A 27,107-nucleotide genomic window follows, 5' to 3' on the forward strand; every position below is an offset into this window, starting at 1 on the left:
AACAGGCGCTCCAGGGAGGGAGCAATGAAGTCCCTCTCTTCCGAGAAGCAACATTCTCTCACCAAATACCTCTCTGAAAACTAAGGTTGACTACTCTTTCTTGTAACATGATAAACAGCAGAAGGGAATCTAAAGATATGGGCTTGTTAAGCCAGGGGCAAAATACAGACTTTTTACTGCCACTTCAATAACACTAAATTTCAACAGGACTACTTGTGCTGATGGTATTCAGGAAATTGGCAGTTTTGCAAACAAAGAAAAAAATTATCTTTCAACTGATGAAACATATTATGATGCTTCAAAAATGTCTTTCCACAATAATTATCTTACTAAAAGATCGACACAGTAGAAGTAAACTGAGGAAATCTGAAGAGATTGGTGGAGCGTACCAATGTCAATATTCTGCTTGTGATAATGCGTTCTACCTTCACACGATGTTCCTGTTGGGAGAAACTTCTCCCACTACTATTTCTCATAACGGCATGTGAATCACAAGCTACCTCACTAAAAACTTCAATCGAAAAATATTTTTAAAAAGAATCCATGCACATTACAGACATGTAAGGACAAAGTAGGAAGCGAAAATCTTTATTTTTAAAAAAAATTCACATTTATTAAAAACAGCGATTTCTAGCCAAATAATATAAAGCATTTTAAATTAATTATTTGAAAGTATGTACACTCTTTGTATAAGTAAACACTTGAAACTGTACAGATTTAAACAAATATTCATTTAGCAAACAAGTTGGATCACTACCACCTACTTAGCACTTTGTAAGATGTTCGAGTGTTTCAGGAATAAAAGATCCAAAACACAAGAATGAGTGCCATCAAATATTTTTATCCTTAAGTAGAACACAACTTGTTCTGTACATCAGATTAAATCACAGTAATGTACAATAATCATGCCCTCATTTCTTTGGAAAGGTTATTAAAAAATCAAATGTACATATAATACAGAAAACGGGATATTTTACAGTTTATTTCATTAGACATGTATTTAAAATAGTAAGTGGAAGTAAATATAATCTCCATCATTCATTTCATGTCAAAGAATGAATATGGACCCTCTTCACCTCTTTCCTTCCCAAAATAGACTGCTAAGCTCTATCAAGCCACATTCGTCACCAATTTAAACAGAGGTGAAGAACAAGTGACCTGTTTAAAATGACAGACATCGGGATATGCAACCTATGTACACACTGCGAGTCTTCTTGCAGGGGATGAAAAATGCCCTACGGTCCTACAGAATGAGGTCTGCTGGCTACATTCCAGAACCCTCATCAGTGTTCTACTCCTAGATAGTGTTTGAATAATTCCCAACTCCTCCTGAACCAAAAAGCAGCCTATCCAATCAGGAAACAGTTTTCAGTAGGAAAACTCAGAGATGTGCATAATTTATGTGATGATCCCCAACAGAGTACGGGAGATGTCAAGGGGTGGGCCACCTTCATCCTCCTGGTCTCGGTTAGTAGAACGTTTCCTGCTGTAGCAGGGCTAGAGGCCCATCGGCCTGGGGCCCAGCACAGCCAATGAACGGATGCACGGGACACAGAAGTGTTCACTTTTCCAAGAGCTGCTAAAACCGAAGGCAGTGCACAGAAAGCCGGTGACCCTAACCTTCGTGCACGAGACGCACTATTCATCAGGTTTCCTTCTCTCCCCGACATGCCGGATTTAAGCCACCTTAATTGGTACTTCCCACTCGCAAACACAGACTATTGCACCGTGAAGATTCTCATTAAAGATACGGCACATCTCTATTGTAGGGAGGCGCCAGGCCCTGCTTTTGAACGTTTCTGCACCTAAGCAGTTCAAGGAGTACAGACACTGGGACCTTACACGGAGTCCTTGCATCTTGAAACTACCTCACATCAAACACGCAGAAAAGATAACACCCCAAATTCCCAGGAAAGCAGAGTGTGTTCTCAGATGCATCCAATCTACCTCAAACAAACTTCAAAGTGATAGGAGAAACATTACATTAAATAGAGTGTAGAAATGAGATTTCTGGAAGTAAAAAAAATAGCCTCTGTGGAATGTTCAGTGGCTCAAAGTGTTGCAGTGTTTCAGGCTTTAACAAACCTTACTCTTAGAAGCTTTCTAATTAACTGAATTTCTATAAAGTTCTTCTTCGCGCCCCTTACTGTAACCGATTTTCATTGCACGTCGTTTACTAAGAACCATTTCACTGCGTGCCCACCACAGCTACCCCGAAAGACGCCCGTTTCTCATGACCATTTAAAGAAGGCAGTTCTCACACGCCTAGATTAATCTTTGGCATTGTGATGTTTTTAAAAGGGAAACACCAATCTTTCCAACATTCTGCTTGTTTTTCATTCTGTAGTCAGCACTGAGCAGCGCACCTACGTGGTTCTCGGGGACATTCCCACAGACAGTTCCTCGGTGTCCTGCAGGCTGCCAGACTTCCCAGCCCGCTCCAACCGGACAGACATCGGCACGCACGGCCCGCCGGGCCTGATTATTTAGAAACGGACAGTAGAAGGTTCAGCTGAAAAGCAAAGCGAAAGGCTATGTTAGTTCTGCTGTAGAACATCACACTCAAAAACGTTGCTCAGATCCTCAAATCAGAATGAGAGGAAAAACAAACAAAAAAACAAGAATGAGAGAAAAAGCCTCAGAGTTTTAAGAAGCCAAACGAACGTGGCTGGACCCACAATGCCGTTCTGATTTCTAAAGCAGCCGCGGGGCAGCGGGCTTTGTGGCGGCCTGTGAAGGGTCACCGAATCAAACTTATTTAGAATCCAATGAAAATGACAAGGAAAAAAACCCTACATCCTAACCCTGACAAGGGATAGAAATAAATCTAATCAGTTTCACCTTTTTCTGTGCAGAGTGTATTGTGAGAAGCGCTGTATATAAGCTGAATTTTGTGAGTGACTGTTTTAAATGCATAAGAACAGGCCTAAGGAGTGAATTTCAGCTCACATGCGAACTCTGCCTGACCCCTGGAGCACCCTGCCCACCCAGTCAAAGAGGGCGTGACACGGAGTGGCCCCCAAGGACAACCAGGGAAGCTGACACACCGTGGGGCGGGGCAGGTGGACTGCCGTCTGCACACGGACAATCTGTCAGCCGGGAGAGAAGACCTGCGGTTAAATGAACTCGGCAAGGAACCCTTCCACACAGGACAAACTGTTGCAGTAATCAAAATAATTGTCCCTTAATCTATTCTATAAACTTGCACTTCCGGTGAGAGGGATGCAAAATAACCTCTGTGTTTTTCCTGCCGAAAATCCAAAACCTCAATCTAATCATGACGGAACAGACGACACCAAATAAAGGCATATTAACTGGCCTGTCATGGTCAACAAAGCCAAAAAGGGGCACTTGGGTGGCTCAGTCGGTTAAGCATCTGACTGGCTCAGGTCATGATCTCATGGTTCATGAGTTCGAGCCCCACTTTGGGTGAGCCCCCCTTCTCTCTCTCTCTCTCTCTCTGCCCTTGCTCACTTGTGCCCTCTCTCTCACACAAAAAAATAAATACACACACACACACACACACACACACACACACACACACAAAGCCCAAAACGCTGAAGAGCTGCTCCAGGTTAAAAGAAACTAAAGAGAAGTGGCACCCAAAAGCAACATCTGGGCTGGACCCCAGACCAGGAGAGACGTATCTATAAAGGACATTACTGGGACAACTGAAGAAATCTGATTATGGACTGTCGATTAGACAATAGTAGCAATGTTATATTTCCTATTTTGATCACTGTGTGGGGGTAGGGTCAAAGAATTCCTTGTTCTTGGGAAATATACAACCATTTCCAAGTAAAGGAGCACAGTGTCTCCCAACTTCCTCTCAAATTGCTTAAAAGAGGGGTGGAGTGGGAGGGGAAGGGAGAAAACTAAAGATAAAGCAAATGGAGGAAAATGTAAACAACTGGGTAAAGTTCCTTATTACCAATATTACCATAAGGAATATTACCTTATTCCTATAAGTTTGAAATTACAACAAAAAAAAGTTACCCCCCCAAAATCTGTGTGCTATATATTGGATCTTAAGAAAACGGGGCACAAACATTCCATTTACAGGGAATTTTTTTTTTTTTTAAGTAACCTCTACACCCAACATGGGGCTTGAACTCATGACTCCGAAAACCAAGAGTCAGTCATACACTCTGCAACTAAGCCGGTGAGGTGCCCCCCAACGGGCGACAGTAAGCCAGAGGGTTCCCTCCAGCAACAATCCAAGACTCTGGTTCCTACCTTGTGCGTAACTCAGCCAAGCTACTTAACCTTTCAGGACCACGGCTTCTTCATCGATAAAATGGGGCAAATATAGGGGAGTCAAGTGAAGATCAAATAAGATAATATATAGCAAATGCTTAGAATAGTGCTTGGCAGCAGTCAGTAATATCAGCTATTATTATTATTATTTATTATTACTATTATCTAGAAAAGGTTAATGGTTCTGAAAGAGGATCCAGGCACAGAATGATGGGTCTCTCTCTATCAGTGTTTTTCAAACTGTAGGTGGCGACCTACTGGTATCTCATGAAACCAATGTAGCAGTTCATCAAGAGAACACTGAACAAAGGCAGAGCAAAGCAACTGAGTTGTCCCTAAGAGTGATTATCTACCACAGAACTTTTAAGTTACAAACATACACATACACTAACGTGTGCATCCTGCCTGCAGGAGTCTAGTGGGAGCACAGAGTCCGCATGTTTTTGGCAAGCCCCACCTGGCTACCCCACACCCACATTCACGCCACTGGACACTACTGGAGGAAAACCAGTCAACCATGCTGAATGGTCTCTCTTGGATCCTTAACCACGGAACTCAAATGAGCCTGCCTCCTCCCTTTTAATGATGACCCTGCTTCCCGTTTCACTCACAAACATGAAGCCATCAGATAAGAGCTTCTATGAGGTCCTATCCTGTCCACCACCTCCCACGTGTGCCCAAACACTCAGTTGTCTTTCCTTTCACGACCGAACACCCCATACCTATGAACTAACAAAGGCTCCACCCTCCAAGTTCCGTCCCCCACTTCGCCACTCAAGGGCATTTTTTCCAGCATCATTTTCTCCCTCTCTCTGGATCCTCATGAATATACAAACATGCATTTTCCCCCATCTTTAAAAGAAAAAAAAAAAAAAGGAAAGATAATCCAGTAACAAATAATAATATTTATTTATAAGGTAAAGGAAGGAAAAGCTGGAGGGGACTGAAAGGAAAGCAGGACGTCTCCAATGCTACCTTATTCTAGAATTCTAACTTGGGAACCATGTAAGTAGTTTATATAATAAAAAAACAAAATTAAATCAAAGTGGTGGAAAAAACCTAACTATATATATATATCAAATTAGTATGTATAATCACACAGCACATAATTACTTCAAATGACTTATAAAAGAAGTATTTTAACTAAAATCCTGGAACCATAGACTCAGCTTTTTAAAATATGACCCATCCATCCATATAAAGGAACATATAAAGCCATAAAAAGAATAAAGTTCTGATACATGCTAAAACATGGAAGACTCTTAAAAACATTCTGGTAAGAGAAAGAAGCCAGTCCTAACAGGAAACATGCCGTATGATTCCATTTAATGAAATATACAGAATGGGCAAACCCATAGAGACAAAAAGTAAATTATAGGAGGTGGAGGAACAGGGAATCTGCTAATGGGTATGAGGTTTCTTTTGGGAGGGCATGAAAATGTTCTGGAATTAGATAGTGGTGATGATTGTACAACTTAGTGAATATACTAAAAGCCAATGAACTGTCCACTTTAAAAGGGTGCATTTTATGGCATAGGAGTTCTATCTCAATTTTTAAAAGACCCCATTTCTCCTCCAGCTACAACTTTTCTCTCCCAACGTGTTAAAACCCCCTGAAAGACTCACCCACACTCACTGCCTGCAGTCCTTCCCCCAACTCTCCACCCACTCTGATTAGGTTCCCACAGCTTCTAGTCCTTACACATATAAAACCTGTAAGCTATACCAAACTTAAAACCAGAAATAAAATACCCTCCTTAGGACCAGCCTACTCTAATACATAACACATGCTCAATACAAACTAGCTGGCTAAACTGAATACATGAATAATAGTAAACACAGACTGAGCTCTATATTCAGTTCTTTAAACTTAGAAGTGTTTCATTCTCTCTCCCTAACATCGAATCCCTAAAATAACTTTTTTTCATTTGAAATGTGGGCCTCATTTCATGCATACTTCAAATAAAATTATTTAAAAACTTAAATAGCATTATTTGAATTTTCACAAACAGTTCATTCATGTTAAACACAGCAACTTTCAATATCAGAAAGGATTAAAAAGCAAAATTATAAAGCCATCACCAAAAAACTGAGACAGCAACTCGAAGTTTGAATTCCTGCTCATCAGAATAAAACGATGTACAATTTTTACTTTTTTGGGACAGAGAGCAAGCATGCACGGGGGAGGGGCAGAGGGAGGGAGAGAGAGAGAGAAAGAGAGAGAGAGAGAGCGAGAGCGAGAGAGAGAGAGAGAGAGAGAGAGAGAGAATCTTAAGCAGGCTCCATACCCAGCATGGAGCCCGTCGTGGGGCTCAGTCTCCTATCCATGAGATCATGACCTGAGCCAAAATCAAGAGTCGGACACTTAACTGACTGACACCCCAGGTACCCCAGTAATGTATAATTTTTTTAATTAAAATTAAAAACATAGTTACTCAAAGACATTATCTATTCAAGTAAAACAACCAAGAAGGAATAAAAGTAACAAGGATCAAAAAAAAAATTTTTTTTTTTTGAAAAGGGGCGCCTGGGTGGCTCAGTTGGTTGAGCACCCGACTTCGGCTCAGGTCATGATCTCACAGTTCATGAGTTCGAGCCCCGCGTTGGGCTCTGTACTGACAGCTCAGAGCCTGGAGCTTGCTTCCGATCCTGTGTCTCCCTCTCTCCCCCACTCCACCAGCCTCTCCCCCACTCTCACTTTGTCTCACTCTGTCTCTCAAAAATAAGTAAATGTAAAAAAAAAAGAAAAAAAAAAGTAACAAGGATCTTCTGATGATGGATTACCTGTTCCATAGAAGGACAAGCAATGATCTGGGTATCTTCAGGGCTAAAATCTTCCTTCAGCAAAACATGGAATTTCTGGAAAACTTGCTGAATATTATTCTTAGAAAGAAGAAGAGGCAATCATATTAAATGAGTCACCGGAAACATGTGGTTGTCTTGAACACGAAGCACCAAGATGTTAAATCTTTTTAAGTTTTCATTTAAATTCTAGTTAACATACAGTGTGATATTAGTTTCAAGTGTTCTATATAGTGAGTCAACACTTCCATAAACACATACTGCTCATCATGACAACTGTACTCGTTAATCACCATCACCTATTTCACCCGCCTGCCTCCTCTCTGCTAACTGTCAGTTTGTTCTCTACAGTTATGTGTCTGTTCCTTGGTCTGCCTCTCTCTAAGAATGCTAAATCTTTTTTTTTTTAATATTTATTTATTTTGAGAGAGACAGAGCATGCAAGCAGAGGAGGGACAGGGATAGAGGGAGAGAATCCCAAGCAGGCCCTGCACTGTCAGTGCAGAGCCCGATGTGGGGCTCAAACTCACAAACCGTGAGATCATGATTTGAGCTGAAATCAACAGTCATACACTTAACCCACTGAGCCACCCAGGCAATCCTCCAAGAATGCTAAATCTTAATGATATTAGCCAAACAGTGGAGGAAATGTATCTTTCATCAGATTACCAAAGACATATAATTTGTACTTAATAATTCACATGCTAGCACAACCTAAGACTTATCAGAATACACTCCCTGGAAAAACTAAACTCTAGTAATCCCTGTCCCCACCCCCCCCCCACCCCCCCAGGTTCCCCCCCCCCCCGAGAACAGTAAGAGCCCCCAGCAGCAATTTCTCACACAAAAGATAATAAAGTTTCCAGATACATAGAATGTACTTTAAAAATCAACCAATGCTTCGGTAAAGATGTGAGCTCAACACAGAGCTGGAAGTTATGAGCACTAAATTTGCTCTGACATTTAATCCCTGGGCGGCCACTGCAAGCCATTTATTTCCACTACTCACCAGGAAAATGAAGCATAATTCCTGAAATGGTGCTTTCTCAAGTATTGGGCTGCATTCAATGTTAGGGTCTGATGACTTTTTTTTTTTTTTTTTTTTTTACTAATTTGTACTTTAAGGTCAAAAGTATCTTGTTGCCATAGGTAACATAAAGAACTTAAAACAAAGGTGTGGGGAGGATATAATCAGGCAGGTGCTGGCTTGTAAGCCCTTCAAGAATCACAGTGATTATTAATCAACCTTCCTAGAATCGTATACCAACATTTTTACATTTCAGAGGAAGAAGAAAATAGTAGACACGGCAAGAACCCTTGAAGAGACTGGACAACATTCAAATAAAATATCACAATACTCACCCTAACAGGTTTAAACAAGATGAACTCTGTATCTTTATTGGATAGGTACAACGACATACTTCTCAAGGTCAGAGGCATCTTCGCTTTTATTGTCTTGTAGGCACTTGCTACAAGCTCACAGACCTTTGCTGGAAAGAATGGACCTTGTTAGTATTACAAAGAAAAAGGGAAGAAACACTTCCATTTTCATTCAGAGGAATAAAGGGAGAGAAAAACGGCCAAAGAAAAGATCTCTATGTGCCCCCCAATTTTCTTTCACTCTTCCTATCTACCAAGTTTAATTACAAGCCCTATAAACATTCACTACGTATCTGCTATATACAAAATTCTACTTCCAAAGGCTGGGGCAGCAAAAGAATTCCCCCAATACCCTTCAGGACACTTATCGGGGCTATAATAGTGTTCCTTTGGAATTCCTAGGTGACAGTTAAGATAAAATAAAAAATTATTTGCAGAGAGACACTAGGAAGAATTACTTATGAATGAGCTTACTCATTTACAGAACTGACTCACAGTAAGAGATGCTCTCTTGTCTTGTGAGATCATCCCAACAATATCCACACATATTTAATGGTAACTAAAAACCCATCTGTTACATTCATATACTGTATTATCAGAAAGAATACAGAATTCCAAAAGACTGTAACTGACATAATTACATAGCCCACTGTATAGTGTCTGAAAAGAAATACAAATGAAAAAGAAGAATAGTAATCTGTATGAGGTGATTTAAAAGAGGAAACTACCTAGAAAGCTGTAAAGGAAAAGAATGATTAATAATTTCAAAGATGTTCAATTTCACTCATGATTAAAGAAATGTGTATTAAAACAATGGATGGGGCGCGTGGGTGGCTGAGTCAGTTAAGCATCCAATTCTTGATTTTGGCTCAAGTCATGATCCCATGGTTTATGGGATCAAACCACCCCCACCCACCCTATGCTAAGCATGTAGCCTGATTGGGATTCCCTCCCTCCCTCCCTTCTCTCTCTCTCTCTCTCTCTCTCTCTCTCTCTCTCTCTCTCTCTCTCTCTCTCTCTCCCCCTCCCTGGCATGCAGACACTCTCCCTCTCTCGCTCTCAAAAACAAACAAGCAAAAAACAATGGAGATATTTTTGGACTGGTAAAAATTACTAAGACTGTGAATAGCCACATTTGGTTAAGGGTGTGCAGAAACAGGCCTTCTAGTCCACCGCCCCTGGAGTATATAAATTGGTTCAACCTCTCTAGAGGATATTAGGCAAGGTCTAGCAAAACTGAAAATACACATATACTCTATTGCTTAACACTGCCACTACTAGAAACTTACCCTACGAATATACTTACGAAATACCAAAATACGTGTGTACAGGGACATTTATAAAAGAATGGGTGGGGAAAAAATACTACATACAGTATCTATTAATAGAATTATCAAACTGTGCTACAGTGATGCATTCCACACATCCATTAAATAGGATGCACAGAGCTGGATGTGGCAGTATAGAAAGGGCTCCAAGATACAGAATAAGTTAAAAAAAAAGGGGGGGGGAATATAAGTATAATCTTATGTGTACAACATTTGTAAAGTCCGTATATGCTGGTACATATATAATAACTGGGGGAAAGAGACTATTTATAGTGGTTACCTTTGAGAGGACTAGCTTGGAGGTGGAAAACAGAATTACTTTTCGTTTTATATACTTCTTAATAGCTCAATTTTTATATCATATTCAACTTTTTTTTTTTAATTGAGGGTGGTAGAACGGGGTAAGAAAGTATCAAGGCTCTCGAGAAGAAAGAATAAACAATCCGGGAATTGCTTATTTTTCATAGAACAGATGAACGCTCCTACAGGGCACTTAATTCCATGGGCTCTGGTCCTGTCCTAACACACTTCAAGAATCCTTAAGTCAGTTTTCAGAGCCCTTGGTAACCAAATGGTGGGTGTGAGGCCACCCATAGAGCCCTCTAATTCCTATGAAGGTGTATTTCTCAGTGTAAGTTAACAAACTGGCATCCTAATTTATAACCCAATCTCCTTTGAGTCTATCGTGAAATAATCCCCAGAAACCTGATCAAGCTTGCATGAACCAGTCACCTTGGGTGTCCAGGGCCCCAGACAGGTCCCTAGATTGTTCTTGAGGCTCCCACCCCAAAAGGGCGAACATCTCTCTGCCATTTAAAAGTGGACTTCTGGTCATACAGGTGAAGAAGAAGCAACTCCACAGCTCCATGCGGCTACACGGGACTGAGGACACGACCAGGCAAACCTGAGTGCCACTGCTGTATCTGCCAAACGTCCTCCCTCATGACGACAGGAAGTGGGTTCATGACAAAAGAGCAAGCCCCACTGCAACCTGTCCTCCTGTCAGCTTCCTTCTGTCCACTCCTGTTTTACTAATGACTGTGCTAGTAATGCTTCAGAGCACGGCAGGCCTGACACTGGGAGCTCCACTAAGATTCCGCTGGAGAAAATGACAGCCCTGTTTTGAGTGAGAGAGAATCTTTCCAAAGAGGAAAGAAAAATATATTAATTACACATCAAGTCCCTGGGCTTGGATGTATTAAATACACCTATACCTGTCTGTTAGATTCTACCTCTTTCAAAAATAGCTCTTGCACCCCCAAGAGTTTCATTTGTATAAACGTTCAAAATAAAATCAGCTATTTCTAAATAAGTCCCGTAAGTGACTGAAACCTTGAGCCACAGTCCCAATTAATCCAAGGGTGGTGAGAACTCCTTCCGGAACGGTGCTGACTTACGGAGTGACCAGTCTGATCCTGACTGTGAGGGGCCAGGACAGGTGGCTACCACCACAGCCAACTCCGATTAGAATGTCCAGTGTTACAGTAAAAGAATCTCGTTTTCTGTCTTCTGACAGAACGTGCTACCGCACCAAGTATGATCTCTGTCCGCTGGTAACATAATGAAGATTTCAATCTCACACGTGATACAAAGGTTTCAAATAATGAAGACGGTAAAACATTCACTGTCTCCATCACAATGAGCAAAAAGCCTAAAACAGTCACAAAGTTTATCTGCAATAAAGCAAATCAAGGCAAACCTATATAACATCATCAAAGTTCATGGGACAAAGTTTTGAAATAAAATCCTGTCTTCCATTCAAACACAAGTGATAACTCTGTACATTTGCAAATCCTCCTGTGAGATACTCAGCTTCTCCTTCAGCTTCTTAGTTCTGGTTCAACTTCAAATTAACCTGAGGCATTAATAAGAATAACTGAAAATGTTTAGAATGGCCTCAGCTCTTTTCCCCAAAAGAAATAAATACCTGACAAACATTAACATTCTTTGGATATTGAAAACCAACTGTATTAAAGACCTAACACCAGATTAGGTGCCTGTAGGCAGTCAATTTTTTATGGATGCTAAACCTGAATTTGGATCTGTCTCACTCTGAGCAAAAAGCTGCCCCACCAACTCAGATACAGCCTGTCCGTAATTAAAAACAATATTTTTTTTTCCATTTTGCCCTTTTTGGTTTCAAAAAATCTCTATCATGATATGGGCCGGGCGAAAAATACTAATCTACCAAAACGCTTCATTCCAGTTTAAACGACAACTTAAAATGCCACAAAACAAACCAAAAGTAACCCACAACGTCATGATTTTAAATGTCTGAGGGCTAACTCTAAAGACAAAAAAAAATTTTTTTAAATCCCTCTGGCACAAAAAAAATTTACATTTAGGAAAGAGTAAGACTGGAACATCTCAAGCATCATCTGCCAATCAGACAATGATATCGTCTGCCAATTCCCCGCAAACACAATTTTTATAACTTTTCTCGAACACTCTAAAATGTTAACAAACAGAGGAAGTAACCTGCATAAAATGTGAAACAAAGTAATGACCCAGCACTTTTTCCTTTACTACTTGAGAACAGCAGCGCCCCCTCCGTAATCTCAGACCACCACACACAGAACTTTGATCAGAGCTCTAGCACAATGAAAAGGAGGTGTACAGAATCAAAGTGTTTCCATCAAAGCCACGTTTCATTTTTAACTCGCGTGTGTGTATTTCTTAATTCTTCTTTCCTTGGAATGCTTTTTGAAATGCAGGTAGTGTTGGCCCATTAAGACCTGTCAGCTCCAAACTACATCCGGCTCAACACAAACCACAGGAGGAGCAGGAAACCAACTCGAAGCTGTCAGAGACCATAGAAATGCAAATTAATCAACATCCCAAAAAAGAAATCCCAAATAGTAAAATGTGAATACCTGGCTGGGCCCAAGGCTGCTGTGAAAGAGTATACTTGGGTCCTCCCTGACTGGCCATCGTCTTTAATGCTGAAACCTGGCGGATGAGACAAAAAGAAAAATGTCACCACTCTTGAAGGACACACAACACCATCTGAACCTATTAAAACGTAATGATAGTCAAAGGTGTAATCCTAAAAACTGCATCACAACGCATAATCCTTTCAACTAATAACACATTTTAAAAATTCTTTTGTGATTTTAAAGGCCTATGCTGTCTTGACTTTGTCCTGAACACCAATGTCCTGAGCATTTTACAGAAGGCAAAACTGACGACCCAGGGAAATATGAACACAAAACAGGTCTTTTTTTAAGAGGATTACATTCACATTAAATTATTACCGTATGCTGTTAGAAGAGTGTCACCCCAGCAGGACAAAATCTCCTTCACATACCTAGAAATGCTATTTTTACTTTATCACAGGCAGAGAGAATGTTATGAAGACAAATAGGACTTGATTTCAAGTAGCCTCAAAAGGCACACTCTACCAACCAGTGTTATAGGTAGATTTGGATGCCTGCCTTTTAGTCGTCTCCCTTTTCATTGCTCAGCCATCAGTACAGAGAAGCAAACCAAAAAAGTACATCTGGCCGCTAAGGCAAGTCTGTTCTTAAGATGGCAAATTATGGTGGGGCTAAGGCATAGTTGGGGAAGGTGAAGGACAAAAACCACATAAAACATTTTTATTAATGGACTGTTAGGTGCCTGTGGTCCAGGCTGTGACCTTGGCCTCACTGCAGTCTCAGCAGAAAAATGTGAGAGCCAAGTCTTTCGAATAAAGAGGGCCACAAAAATATTTAGGCAGAAGATGGGCACAGACAGGACACAACGTTAACTCCGATCCAAGCTCACACTCCTGACCACTCCAGGCTTTTGCTCATGCTGCTGGGTGTATAAAATCACCCCTTTCCTATGTCACTCAATTCCTCTCTGTATCTAATTTTTATGGTGAGCTGCAGCTTTTAAAAACAAATCACATATAGGATTATAGATGAGACAACGCTAAAAGAGAAACATGTTCATGTTCAGTATATATTATCCAAAATATTTCCCAACATAAATATGTAAACATGTTCATGAGTCTACATTTATAAAAATAGGAACACGGTGCTTGGACATCTTTTTTTTCCCCCACTTAACTCTAAATTCTGGACATTTTCTGTGTCCAACAGTTAGGTTTTAATAGTAATGACTTCCTATTATTCCACTGATTATTCCTGAAGTTAATCAATTGCATAATGACATAAATGCTATAGGTTTAGACTGTATTAATTATTTTTATATTAAAAAGCAACACAAGCTTGTATCCCCATCTCTGTTGTCTAGTAATATACTTATCTTTAGGTCAAAGTGCAAAGAGCCTTTTCTTCAAAAGTCTTCCCCAATTAACCCTATCTTGTCCAAAATCCCTACGAGATGAACACAGACCCATCACTGTCCCATGATGACACTGCTATACACTTCATCATGTTTACATATTTTCTATCTTAATTTCACATTGGGTTATATAACTCCTTGAGAACAAAAATTAAATTTATAGGTCAAATTCTGTCACATGCACTACAATCAGAAAAAAATTTAAACTTAAAGTGTTGCTGCAGAAATTAATAATACTTCAGAGACAATATTAAGAATAAACTCACAACACTTCAGTAAATTGCTTGAAAGAAAAATGAATATTGCCAAATACAATATTTTTAGCATAAACTGGTCCCACCAGGGGGAAACACCTTTAGCGTAGTTATAAACTGGAAATGTACTTCCTTTAAAATGCTTTCATTTGGATTTTTGCTAAAGGAAAACCTGATCTTCACATTTGTCATATTTTATTATAACATTTCTGCAGCATTTACAGAGTCTATTACAGAAATGATCTTCTGGTCCTCATAATACCCTTAAGCAGGGAAGAGGGATACAACAGCCATATCTCTGCTTGCAGACAAGAGAAAAGCAATACTTGGAGAAACTACCTTGCTACCATTTCACTCAGGAGGTGGCGGAAGGGAGTCTAGAGAGAGCTCAGCTTTCCTGAGTCAAAATTCTAGGCTCTCTATTATACCCATGACCAGTTCAACCCCTACTTAAAGGTTTGTTGCAAGCAATGTTCAGTACAATGGAATTCTAAAACAATAAGAAAAAGTATCATTTTTGAGTTGGACAGAAGATATCTGATCCAAATTGTTTTCATATGAACTTCTGTCTCCAACACTCAGAACAGTATCACATTCCCTTATAGGTCACTCAAATAGTTACAGAAAAAGTTATTTTTCAAGGAGCCAAGAAATAGGGCAATAGAACATATATGTTCTTCTAGCATTTTTTTTTTCTCAAGAAACTTCATTAATTGTACCAAAAAAATCAGGAAGGATGTTTACACCAATCAGATTAAGAGTCTGTAGAAATGTTTGTCTTATGTATGTTGGGTCACTCTGCAAAACTTTAGTTTCTCAATCTGTGAAATGAAGATGTTTTACTTCCTCTAGGTGCCAGGAAGGTATTGAGAATTAATGAAAACAAAGCATCTCAACAAGCAGACCCAAGGAAGAAGCTGTCTAAACAAAAAGGCCAATTTACAGCAGATGACAGGGAACCAGAATCATACCCAAGTCTGTAGGCTCAAAAACAAGTCTTCAGACAGCCTAAGAATGTTCTCTCCACTCACACAGTTTGTTTTATTATGCAAACCCATATATATTTTAAAAACCAGTCCAAACTTAAAAACAAGCTGAGAACATTTTGTCAATGAGGCTTACACCCAAATGGTAAAATACGGAGACCTACAAGCATACATCCAAATCAGAGATGAAATACGGTTTCCTTTCTGCACCTACGGATGCTGCTTTTCTTGCAATCATTCATCAAGGTACAATCACTGGCTGCCTTATAAAATGCCAACTATAATAAAAGAGGCACAAGATTCTGCACTTGCAGATTTACCCTTAAAGAAAATCATTTTAAAGTTTTAAAATCATTTATTCTGCCTCTGCTATTCTAGTAACATTCACCAGATAAGAAGTGAAAAATGTTTGGTCCACAAATTCGAAGAAGCAATGTCTTAAATGATCACATTTATCTGTGTAACTCGAGTGCTTCCGCTGTATGCCTGTGCGTGTGTACGTCTTTGTCTCTGACTCACTCCACTCCAACAGGATGGGGGAAGGGACCTGAATTTGGAATAAGATAACATAAAAGGGATGCTCAGTCCTCTGAGCTGTAGTATCTACTAAATATTCTGACGGGAGTCTGAAGAGCAGTGAGGGACCAAGGCTGACAAAAGATAATGAGGCAACAGTGAATGATGTGAGCAAGGGCAACGCTGAGACTGAGCATGGGGGATGGGACTGACTTCTCAGTGATGTCCGGAGGCAGGGCCTTTCCCTCTCCAATCCCTCCACGAGTAGTGCATTTTAAAAGAGGTGTCCCCGCTATAGATGTGTAGCATGTTCATGAACAACCATTATATGATTCAGGCTTAGAACACATGTTTTCTACATAAAACCTCTCTCTTTTTTTTTTTTTTTTAAAGATTTTATTTTCATGTAATCTCTACACCCAGCTTGGGACTCGAACACACAACCCCAAGATCAAGAGTCGCACACTCCACAGACTAGGCCAGCCAGGCACCCCATAAACCTCTAATTTAAAAAAAAATGTTCAATGGGCACTGAGGAGGGCATGAGCACTGTTGGGATGAGCACTGGGTGTTGTATGGAAACCAATTTGACAATAAGTTACATTAAAAAAATAAAAATAAAAAATGTTCATAGTGCCCAGAGCCTTCCAAAATGCACAATTACAGAGTTATACCAGATTTACCAAACCTATACTAACTCACTTAGACAGCCACGTCAGTGAATTTATATTCTCTTGACTTCTACAAAGACTGCTTTTCCAGAAAAACCCTTTAATCCTAGATTTCATTATAATCCACTTGCTTATGTCAGAAGATTCATTCTGCTGCTCTTTTATTGCAGAATACTCACCTACAATATTTCCCATCAGTATTAACATGGATACTCTCCCAAAAATACAAACACATATAAGGGTGCACTCTACACACATAAGGTCAATTTCAGCAAAAACTATAATGACTTGCCTATAAATAACAAAGTATCAATACTTGTGCCATTTTTTAAAATTCAAAACCCAGTAAGAAACATTTCTACCACCCTCCTTTTAAATTTATGTGATGGGGGAAAAACACACATACTCCAAATACTTAACATGAATGGACTGAAATCCAGTAAACATGTACCATATGCCAATGATAAACAAAAGAGTAACTTGACTGCTTTAACATTTCTGTATTTGCTTTTTTGGTATTTATTATTATTTTTAAAAACAAATACCTTCTGACTTTCAAACGAAAGTCACAGGCTTCAAGCATAGTAGCGTTGATGGCCCCAGCAAAAAAAATTTACTCACAGACAATTCACTTAGTTGACTCCTGATCCTTTCAAAGATACGTCTGTCTCCCCAGTTTGGACTTAGGTAAGTAAATTTGAGATGAAAGGCTGTCATATTTTAATTCTTTTTATAATGTCCTCCAATACATGTCCAGACAGACAGCAGACGCTTAATAAATGAAAGCTAATTTCAAGGCTTTTTTAAGCATTTTTATGAAGTCCTTCGTAACCGTACTCAAGTATTAAAACAAAATGAAACAACAATGACAAAAAACCCCGATTAGGTCGAAACAGGAAAGTCAAAATAGCCATAATCTTATTTTTTCATTGCTAGCCTTAGCCAGCTGATGGATTTTGGCTAGGAGTCAATATTTGCACTCTTGCTCTTAAAAACCAAAAACTGTGTAAGCGTATCTAAAAGTCCAAACCAAAAAGCTTCCGTAATAGGAAACACGGTGATTTCCCAGACGGAATCATTAAGATTTGGGCTTACTAGTTGCTGTCTCCTGCCAGAGTTTTCACAAGACAGTAATTCAAAAGGAAATCGAAGGAAGAATTCAAAAGTACTTTAGCAAATATGCACCAAGGTCTCTACCTTTGTCATGAACTCCTCCAGCTGCTCTACAAACTGCTTGGTCTGCTGCTGAATAAACTGCTCACAGGCCGATTTCAGATGACGGTCTACATCTTTTTTAGAGTCAAGATAATGTTCTCTTATCTCAGGAGTACCCTTAAAAAGAAGATGACAATTTCCTCCTGTTTTTATGTGCCTAGAAATGACCAGACGTGTAAAGAATGCCGTTTATCTCCCGCCACCAATGAAACAGACTCCTTCTCACCTCCAACAAGAACTCTATCAAGGCGTTGTTGCTATTCAGCCTAAAAAATCTTGGGACAGTCATAGGGTTCAGGATTTTAAACGCTGCATCTGCGAAACAAAATTACTCATCCCGTGAACACGTACAGTTTTAAGAGAAAAGCCGAGTTACGGTTTCAGTGTGTTAATATACACCGGTTCTCTGTTACCACAAAGCAAGAGAAGTTTCATTTCTACCAACTCACCACCATGGATGGAGGAGCGTGAGATCAGCGGCAACCACAGCTACAGTACCCACCACACAGTTATTTTCCACAAGTCAGACTTGGGACATGACTATTGATCTCAATTACTCATTTACAGAAAAAAAAAAAAAAAAAAGAAAAGAAAAGAAAAATGATAAATGGTAATTGATACCTTAAAATTTCACTGCTTTACTTTTAGGGTGCTAAACAGGTTTTTCAAAAAAAAAAAAAAACAATTCATATACTTACCCAGCTTCGTTTGTCAGGATCCTGCCTGGCACAGAAATTTATTCATTTGAAAAGCAGAGTGAATAAACTCATGTGTCAGCCAGAAAGAAAACACCAAAAGGACATATTTACCCCTCAACCTCCAGACTAACTAGAATCTACACAAAGCGCTAACTGAGGTCTCATTGATGTTCAAATGCAATAAGATACAGTGTTAGTCATGAGAGGTTAGAGGTTTAAAGAGAGCAAGTATTCTTAAGCGACAGTCAGAAAAGACATTTCTTCGCTTTGCCACACGGCAGAAAGCAGAGCACGAAATGTTTCTAACCCTGGTTTTTACCAGTACACACACAGGGGTACTACTGCCCGCACCCTGATCTGACTGAAAAAGGCCTCTTTGTCACGCTCAGCACTGAGAGTAAAGCTTTGGTAAATGGCTCTTTGTTTCTGCTGTCTTTTCTACCAGATAACCTAAAAGACTGTGATAAATAGAATCAAATCAGTTTTGCAGGATTACACAGGCTTTATACTGTTTTAGGGAAAACATACTTTAAACCAGCATTTGCTGGGGCGCCTGGGTGGCTCAGTCGGTTAAGCATCTGACTTCGGCTCAGGTCATGATCTCACGGCTCATAAGTTCGAGCCCCTCATCAGGCTCTGGGCTGACAGCTCAGAGCCGGGAGCCTGCTTCAGATTCTGTGTCTCCCTCTCTCTCTGCCCCACCCCCCACTTACACTCTGTCTCCCTCTCTCAAAAACAAATAAACATTAAAATAAAGAAATAAATAAATAACAGTATTTGCCAAAATCTTAGGGCATTTCATTTTCTCACACTTCACTGGGTCTATACTAGAACTAACTAAGCAGCAACAAATATGCATTAGAAATTAAGTGAAAGACTATAAAAGATTAAGTTTAAAAAAGTTAAAAATTAAATAAAAAAAGAATTAGAAATTAAGTGAAAGAAAGTAGATCAGCCCTACTTTATCCCATCACTTAAAAACAGTTAAGGACCAGCAGCCCTTGGCACCCTTCAAGGTTAGAACACTATTCCCATGCCTCTCACTGAAAGGACAGAAGGGAATCAACTAGACTGGTTAGGGGATGGGAGCCTCTGATGAGAATAAGCTCTAAAAAAATTATTCATCCTATAAAAGCCAAAAGCCAGGAAACCTGGCTGCTGTTTAAAATAAAATTTAAAAAACAAAAAACAAAAAAACAGGGGCACCTGGGTGGCTCAGTCCGTTAAGCGTCCAACTTCAGCTCAGGCCATGATCTCACGGTTCGTGGGTTCGAGCCCTACATCGGGCTCTGTGCTGACAGCTCAGAGCCTGGAGCCTGCTTCGGATTCTGTGTCTCCCTTGCCTTCTGCCCCTCCCCTGCTCATGCTCTGTGTGCATCTCTCTCTCTCTCAAAAATAAATAAATATTTTTAAAAATTATAAAAATAAATAAATCACAAAGTATATAAATAACACAGAGGCTTACTATTCAAATTCCAACAGAACCAAAAGGTATTTTCTGTGGTGAAAAGGAGAGAGCACTAGGAAAAGAAAGAGTAAACTGTTCTAACATGGCTCATGATGAGACCACTTTGGTTCTCAGGTGAGTTAAGTCAAGCCCACTATTTTTATAAGCACAGTCATTAGGGAACTAAAAACCGGCTGCCTGTGCAAATCCTGTATTTGGAGTTCTCCTGAACCACAGAGTACAGGAAATCATCTGAGTAACTATTTTCTCAATTCCCCCAATACTCAAGACAGAGATTCATTATATAAACAATGGCTTAAGGCATTGGAGCTTAATTCTCTTGGAAATGGTGAAGAAAAGATAAAATTTAGATAAATTTGTATGTAGGGGAAACTAGGGATATTCTTAGTACCGTGTATCTTGAACCCCTTAAAATCAACATCTTAGAAAATAACTATTTTGATCTTTTAGAAATGAGCTCTGTTAATCCAGTCAGAGACAAATCATTAGGATGGATGAATCATCTTTCCCAAAATGATTCAATGTCTATTAACAATTCAAAACTCCTATCCACATAATTATTTAACAACTAGCTGATTTAATAATACCAATTAGGCTTATTTATGCATCTAAAGCTTATAAAGCACTTTAACATACATTTTCATGCTTAATGATCTCAATAACCTCGTGAAGTTATCATGACAAGTTGATTCTGCTCATTTTCCCTGGGACAGAAAAGCTAAAACCCCCATCCAAGATCACACAAGAGCCAGGAAATGATGGGCCAGAAACAGAACCCAATTCTTTCAGACTCTTAGATAAGTACTCCTCCATTTTACCCAGCTGGCTTCCTGAATTTTCATGAACTGACAAACTCTACTCAGTGTTTAAAATCACTCCAATTAGCTGACACTGTAAGTAGCTGTTACACTGATTTTTCATTTTTTCACTGGTTATGGTAATATGTAGCAGAGTCAAAGAGAAGTAACGCTGTATTACAAACTGAACTGCTCGGATACAGTTCCCTTCATAAGGAAAATATAGCAAGTTAGACGTAGTTAGGATGTTGACAGCTCAGCTTAGTACGAACAAGTAACAAGCTTAGCAAGCACAGCATGCAAAAACAATTGCAGATGAACATAAAATAAACCTATAACCTTTGCTGACACATTTGGACAGGTCAAACACACCCAACTGTGCCAGCCAGGACAATAAAGTACCTCTAGTTTTCTTGAGGTCCAGGGAAATTTCCTTAATGGTGAATTCGGTATGAAATGGAGCAATCTGTTCACGAAGGATCAAAAGGTGCTTAATTAAGAAAAGTTGTCCATCAATCTGAGTCTAAATTGTAAAACAGAAAAATGGATATCATCACAGATTAAATAAAAAACATAAAACACATGTGTTATTAATCAACATTAATCTACCTAGGTTCATGGCCCTTAACCTAACCGTATGTACCCATGGCTCCCTTGGTGTGCAGTGAACTCTCCCCATATTACCCATGTTAGAATTCCCTGGAAAAATCTTGCTGCAAACCCTTACTAACACGGCCGTCCACTCTGTCAATCCAAGGAAGTAAATCAGACCAAAGGTTGTAAAGTCAACACATTTAGAAAAGAAATCAAATCTACTTTAATTTGGTTCAGAAACAGAAGAGATGGAGTGACCCAACCTCAGCACGGAGTAGGAAGTCAAGTTCAAAGCATGAGCATGATTCCGACCTGAGCTTTCTAGCTTCTCGTTAAGTAACAGGGCTCTCACTGTTTGATCAAAGTGGTTTCAATATCCCGAATATCAGAAATAATCACATTTACACAAAAATACAAAAGGAGTTCCAAAGGTAGAAATGAGTTGGGGTTACCATTGTGGATTATCTTCCCACTGACAGAGCCTTGCCTGCCTACACCCTGAGAGTGGCTGCACCGGGCACTATCGACACTAGCCAAAGTATGGAAAGAGCCCAAATGTCCATCGGTGGATGAATGGATAAAGAAGATGTGGTATATATATATATACACAATGGGGGATTACTTGGCAATCAAGAAGAATGAAATCTGGCCATTTGCAACTACATGGATGGAACTAGAGGGTATTATGCTAAGCAAAATTCGTCAGAGAAAGACAAATATCATGACTTCACTCATATGAGGACTTTAAGATACAAAGCAGATGAACATAAGGGAAGGGAAGCAAAAATAATATAAAAACAGGGACGGGGACAAAACATAAGAAACTCTTAAATATGGAGAACAAACAGAGGGTTACTGGAGAGGTTTGGGGACGGGCGATGGGCTAAATGGGTAAGGGGCTTAGGGAATCTACTCCTGAAATCATTGTTGCACTATATGCTAACTTGAATGTAAATTAAAAAATAAATAAATTAAAAAAAAGAGAGAGACAGAGAGAGCGGCCACATGGGCATCTTCCCTGTTAGGTCCTGTCCGGAACGGTCTTGATTCAAGCTTTATTGCCAAAGCTCAGACCCAATCCTGAAAACAGTGAAAAATGATAACTTTCATTTCAGGAAAAAGTCTGTATATTAACAAAAGCAAGGCTGTGTTTGCTCGTTCTTGCTGCCTACTCAAGATAGAATTTTACTTTGAAAATATTTCTAATGATGTTACACCATACTAGGAAAAGAATAAAGTCCTTCAGTAAATAATAAAAATTTTAAAGGGGTTATTAAGCAAAGTAACTCCTCTCTGGTTTCTCTCTCTCTTCCCTCCTTCTAAATAAACCCATAATCAATATAGAAGTATGATTTATTGATGGAAACTCACTTTGCGCTCTGGCACACAGAGCATTAAATAAGCAGGAAACATTCTGAATACTTGCTCTATTTTTCAAAAAACTAACAACTCCAAGGGGCAAAAATAGTACAATATAGATTGACTTTACTACAGCTGTTATCCAGTGAATGGTACCATGTTAGTAATTTACTGATACACTAGGTGTTCAATTTAAAACTACAGAAAAACAATTTCTTGCCTTAAAAAGCCAACACATTAAGTGATCATTTTCTTGAAAGGCAAAAGTGCAAACTCCACAATGACAACAAATTAGCTAATGCTTACCAAATAGAGGGCTTCCTCATACATACTTAAACCCCTTATAATATGTAGGAAGCAAAGCTAGATAAAATAGGACAGCCTCACAGGCCTCAGAGGGTAAGGACTAAAGAATCAAAAAGCCCTTCATACTTCCCTTTAAAAAGAGAACAGTGGTATAAGACCTAAATCGATACACTTATTTTTAAATTAGGTCATTTTTTTTCTCCTGATGATCTAAGAAACACATGCCCATGCTAGAAAATCTGGAAAATAAGAAAAGTATAGAGAAAAGAAGGGAAAATCATCCACAGTCCCCCAAAAGCTTTCAAAAGCGTTTTCACTGAAGTCCTAACGTATATCTGGTTTGTATCCTTTTTTTTTTTTGCCTTAACATATTTAAGTTGAATGTTATTGCTTCATTAAAAATTTAATGGTCGTGTAATAGTCTACTATATGGAACATGCCACAATTTATTTAACCATTTACCTAATATTAGAATGTTTTTCCTGATTTCGTGTATTAAAGGAAATGTGAGAGCTCAGACTTAGAAACACTTTTTACAACTTAAATCTGCCTGTCTACAACTAACTTTCCATCCTCTTTCTAGCAAACAAAAATTGTAACCTTCCATTCCATGAGTGGGAGAATGAAGTTGTCACAGAGGTACAACTTTCCTAGCAAAAGAACCCCAAATTCTTTGGTGGGAAGCTGTGTGTGTGTGTGTGTGTGTGTATGTGTGTGTGTGCGTTACCCTAATTTATCTAAAGCCTTGAAGACTCAAGCAGCCAAAAAGGTTTCCCTGAAAACACCTCCCACAGCTCCCTCCTCCTGGGTAACAGGTATTTTAACAGAGGGTTAAACAAAGCAACACTTCTGACCAGGCTGTAAAAAATTCTCAGAGGCCTTCAGCCCCAGATCCCTTCTTGATTAAAAGTCACAAAGTCATGGCAACTACTTCCAGTCATGCAACCCATGGGCCACAACTGTCTGTCTTCCAAATTGACTTAGTAGATTTCCTCTGCTCAACAATTTAAAAACATCACTGAAGGATGATTATAAATTGCTACATTCCCTTGAAAACACAGTTTTGGTCTTCCAGGGAAACAGGAATCTACTACCTTCCCAGTTTCTAAGAGTATAGTAAGAAACTTTTATCCTACAGAATGTATAACCTAAGTATCATTTTTGGTACTTTAGCAAAATTGGCACTCTTTTATACAGTGCAGTCTTTATTTAGCACTATAACAAAATACAACTGAACCTTGAACAACATGGTTTGAACTGCGCTGGTCCACTTACACACGTGCATTTTTTAGGGTACAGTAATGTAAATGTATTTTCTCTTCCCCATGATTTTCCTAATAACATTTTCTTTTCTCTAGCTTATTTTATTCTAAGAATACAGTACATAACACATATAACATACAAAATGTGCTAATTGACTATGTTATCAGTAAGGCTTCCAGTCAACAGAAGGCTATTTATTAGTAGTTCAGTGTTCAAGGAGTCAAAAGTTCTACATGTATCTTCACCTTCGTGGGGGGACCTGTGCCCCGTAACTCCTGTGCTGTTCAAGGGTCAACTGCTCTAGCTTCTCTTAAAGGGCCTCAAAATTAAATCACATTAAACAAACATATCCTACTGCCAACACGGCTTTAAATTTCTGCGCCTATAAATAAATGCTGTATTGAACAGTATTATTATAGGTAACAAGATTTCACCTAACACTTCATCAAACCTTGTTTTTGCTGATAGACTCTGATGCTCCAAGTAGTGACTGAATGCAGGCAGACAAGGCTTCCTGGGACAATCCTTGGAACACTGCCCTCTGGTGAAATAAAAGAAAAACATTACCCTGAAGTGTTTCACAACACAGGAAAAAGAAAAAAATGGAAGCCGAGTACAACGAACAGTGAATGCTTGCTTACCCTCAATATAGCTGAATTAAGTTATATTACTGGCAATATTCCCCCTGGCATTTCCTACTCCTATTCCTATTTCTAGACCAATACATGCTTTTGTAATGTGCATCTCTCAAGACACTCATGTGACCCTTCAACATCTCCTTAGCACCTATTTCATGCTAGGCTCTGCGCTTAAATGCTAGATGCACAGTGGTGGGTGGACAAGGCAGATGTGGTTCTGACCCCATGGAGCCCTGACTTCAATATGTTGGAGGCTTTTTTTTTTTTTTTTAACTCAATAAAACCAACTTTAAAACAAGCCCCATGTGGGGTAGAGATTACTTAAATAAAACTTAAACAAAACAAAAAAACACTGAATCTTACATTTCAGCAGCAAGTTCCTAACAGTAAATAATATAGACAAATAATGTCAAGATTGATAATCACCCACCACTATGCATCTACATTAATCATATCATTAAACATTCTGGAATGTATACAATAACTCTTACCTAAAATCAGTGCAACGTTTAAGTTGGTGCTTAAGGGAAAAAAAAGTACTGCTAATTTCAGCAAACAACGAAAATTAATCCCATGATTAGAAACACATGAAACCTTAATAGTACTCATCAAGGATGCTGATTTAAATGGAGTACAAAACTAAAGTAGATGCACTTAATAATAAATTTAATACTAAATGTACATTATGCCCATGTGACACTGGACGTGTCACTTAACCTTTCTGCATGTCTTTTTCCTTATCTATAAACTAAACTAAAACAGATGACTTAACTAGTAGTTTTAAACTTATATGTGGTCACAGGTCCCTATGAAAAGCAATAAAAGCCATAACCCTTCTCAGAAAGACACAAATATAAACACACATACACAATTTTGCCCACAATTTCAAGATGTTCACAGACTCCCTAAAGGCCACTAGTGAATTCTAAGGTTCTAAAGAATGCACAGGTTAAGAATTCCTAACTTAGACTCATCTTAAACCTACCTCTGTACTGAAAAATCGTATGATTTGAATTTGATACCAAACAAAATACTACATCGATATCTTAAAATAAAATTAAAATTAAAAAATTTCACGCGAAACAGCAAGCAATTTACACTAAAGATACAAGAATTTACACACATACATCTATGCATCTGTACAATTTGGAGAGACACACAAGAGTTCTTCGAACTGTAGGATACCACATTCCATGAAGATCTGCTGGAGAAATTGTCGTCTGTGGTCTAGGATTGAGGGATTCTGTTGAACCTAAAAATCCAAATGGAAAAGACACATTTGACACACATAGAAATCCGTCTTACTTGCATGGCAACTGTAACCTGTTTGTTCTCTTTAGTTATCAATACCTAGGGGAATCCATTTTTTCTAGATTTTCTTCACCTTTAATCAAGAATGCCAAGGGGGGTGCCTGGCTACCTCAGTCAGTAGAGCATGGAACTCCTGAATTCATAAGTTTGGGCCCCATGTTGGGGGTAGAGTTTACTTAATAAAAAAAAAAGCAAGAAAGCAAGAAAGAAAAGAAAAAGAAATCTTAAAAAAAAAATGCCACAGGAACCCCCGAATCGGTGATAGCTAAGATTTAACACAGTAAGAATACACATGAATATGTGTGTGTGTGTGTGTGTGTGTGTGTGTGTATACCTCATATATATGCTTAACTCAAATAGCTATGCCCAAACTGTGATCAATAATCTTTATGGAATAAATGAACAGTATATACACATTATACAAAAAGGAGGTAGACCTGTGTGTAGTCACGTGGAAGCCTACGGAAGTGGGGGAATGACAAGAAAACCAAGCTATGTTAAACAGGAAAATTAATCAAAGCTGGTTTGCCTGACAACCTGCCTTCCATGATCTAAGCTGTATCACTTACAGGTCTCCTCAGTCTATCCATTTCCCAAATGAAGAGAATTATCCCCCCTCTTTCCAAGACAGGTCAGACGCCAGTAAGGGTGAGGAGACGGAGGGGGGCTTGGTTGGCTTTGTAAGGAAAGCACAATCACTTCAGCTCAAGAGACCAGAGTTGAAATGAGCCACAAAAGCAGAGCTAAGATAATACTTTGGAGCAAGAGGGAAGAGTGAAATACGGACTGGGTATGAGAGGACATTAGGAAACTTTATTGAATGTTTTAGTGCAATAATGGTTTATGGTTATGTAAGAGATGTCCTTACTTTCTGGAGAGATGACAAAATACTCAAGAGTAAACTGGCAATGATGTCAACAATTTACTTTAAAGTCATCAGCAAAAGATTGGGGCACCTGTCTGGCTCAGTCAGA

The 27,107-nt window shown here is 39.1% G+C and overlaps 1 protein-coding gene across 3 annotated transcripts in view; it reads right to left on the reverse strand.

The window, feature by feature from the left end:
• Window positions 1-587: 587 nt before the first annotated feature.
• The window catches only part of COG3 (component of oligomeric golgi complex 3), a 70,618-nt gene continuing 44,098 nt past the window's right edge, over window positions 588-27,107 (reverse strand). The window contains exons 15-23 of one of the 3 annotated variants that reach the window (XM_027064870.2): window positions 25,950-26,074; window positions 24,636-24,725; window positions 21,065-21,128; window positions 17,926-18,014; window positions 17,682-17,816; window positions 12,641-12,716; window positions 8,422-8,549; window positions 7,042-7,140; window positions 588-2,512 (exon numbers count right to left, since the gene is read on the reverse strand). In XM_027064870.2, coding sequence (XP_026920671.1) covers window positions 2,483-2,512; window positions 7,042-7,140; window positions 8,422-8,549; window positions 12,641-12,716; window positions 17,682-17,816; window positions 17,926-18,014; window positions 21,065-21,128; window positions 24,636-24,725; window positions 25,950-26,074 — 836 coding nt within the window. In that variant the 3' untranslated portion in view covers window positions 588-2,482. Of the gene's footprint in view, window positions 2,513-7,041; window positions 7,141-8,421; window positions 8,550-12,640; window positions 12,717-17,681; window positions 17,817-17,925; window positions 18,015-21,064; window positions 21,186-24,635; window positions 24,726-25,949; window positions 26,075-27,107 lie in introns of those variants that run through there. The other 2 variants (XM_015068867.3, XR_008295561.1) reach the window with 2 other exon arrangements.

The sequence above is a fragment of the Acinonyx jubatus genome, chromosome A1, assembly GCF_027475565.1.
Source record: "Acinonyx jubatus isolate Ajub_Pintada_27869175 chromosome A1, VMU_Ajub_asm_v1.0, whole genome shotgun sequence".
Taxonomy (NCBI): Eukaryota; Metazoa; Chordata; class Mammalia; order Carnivora; family Felidae; genus Acinonyx; species Acinonyx jubatus.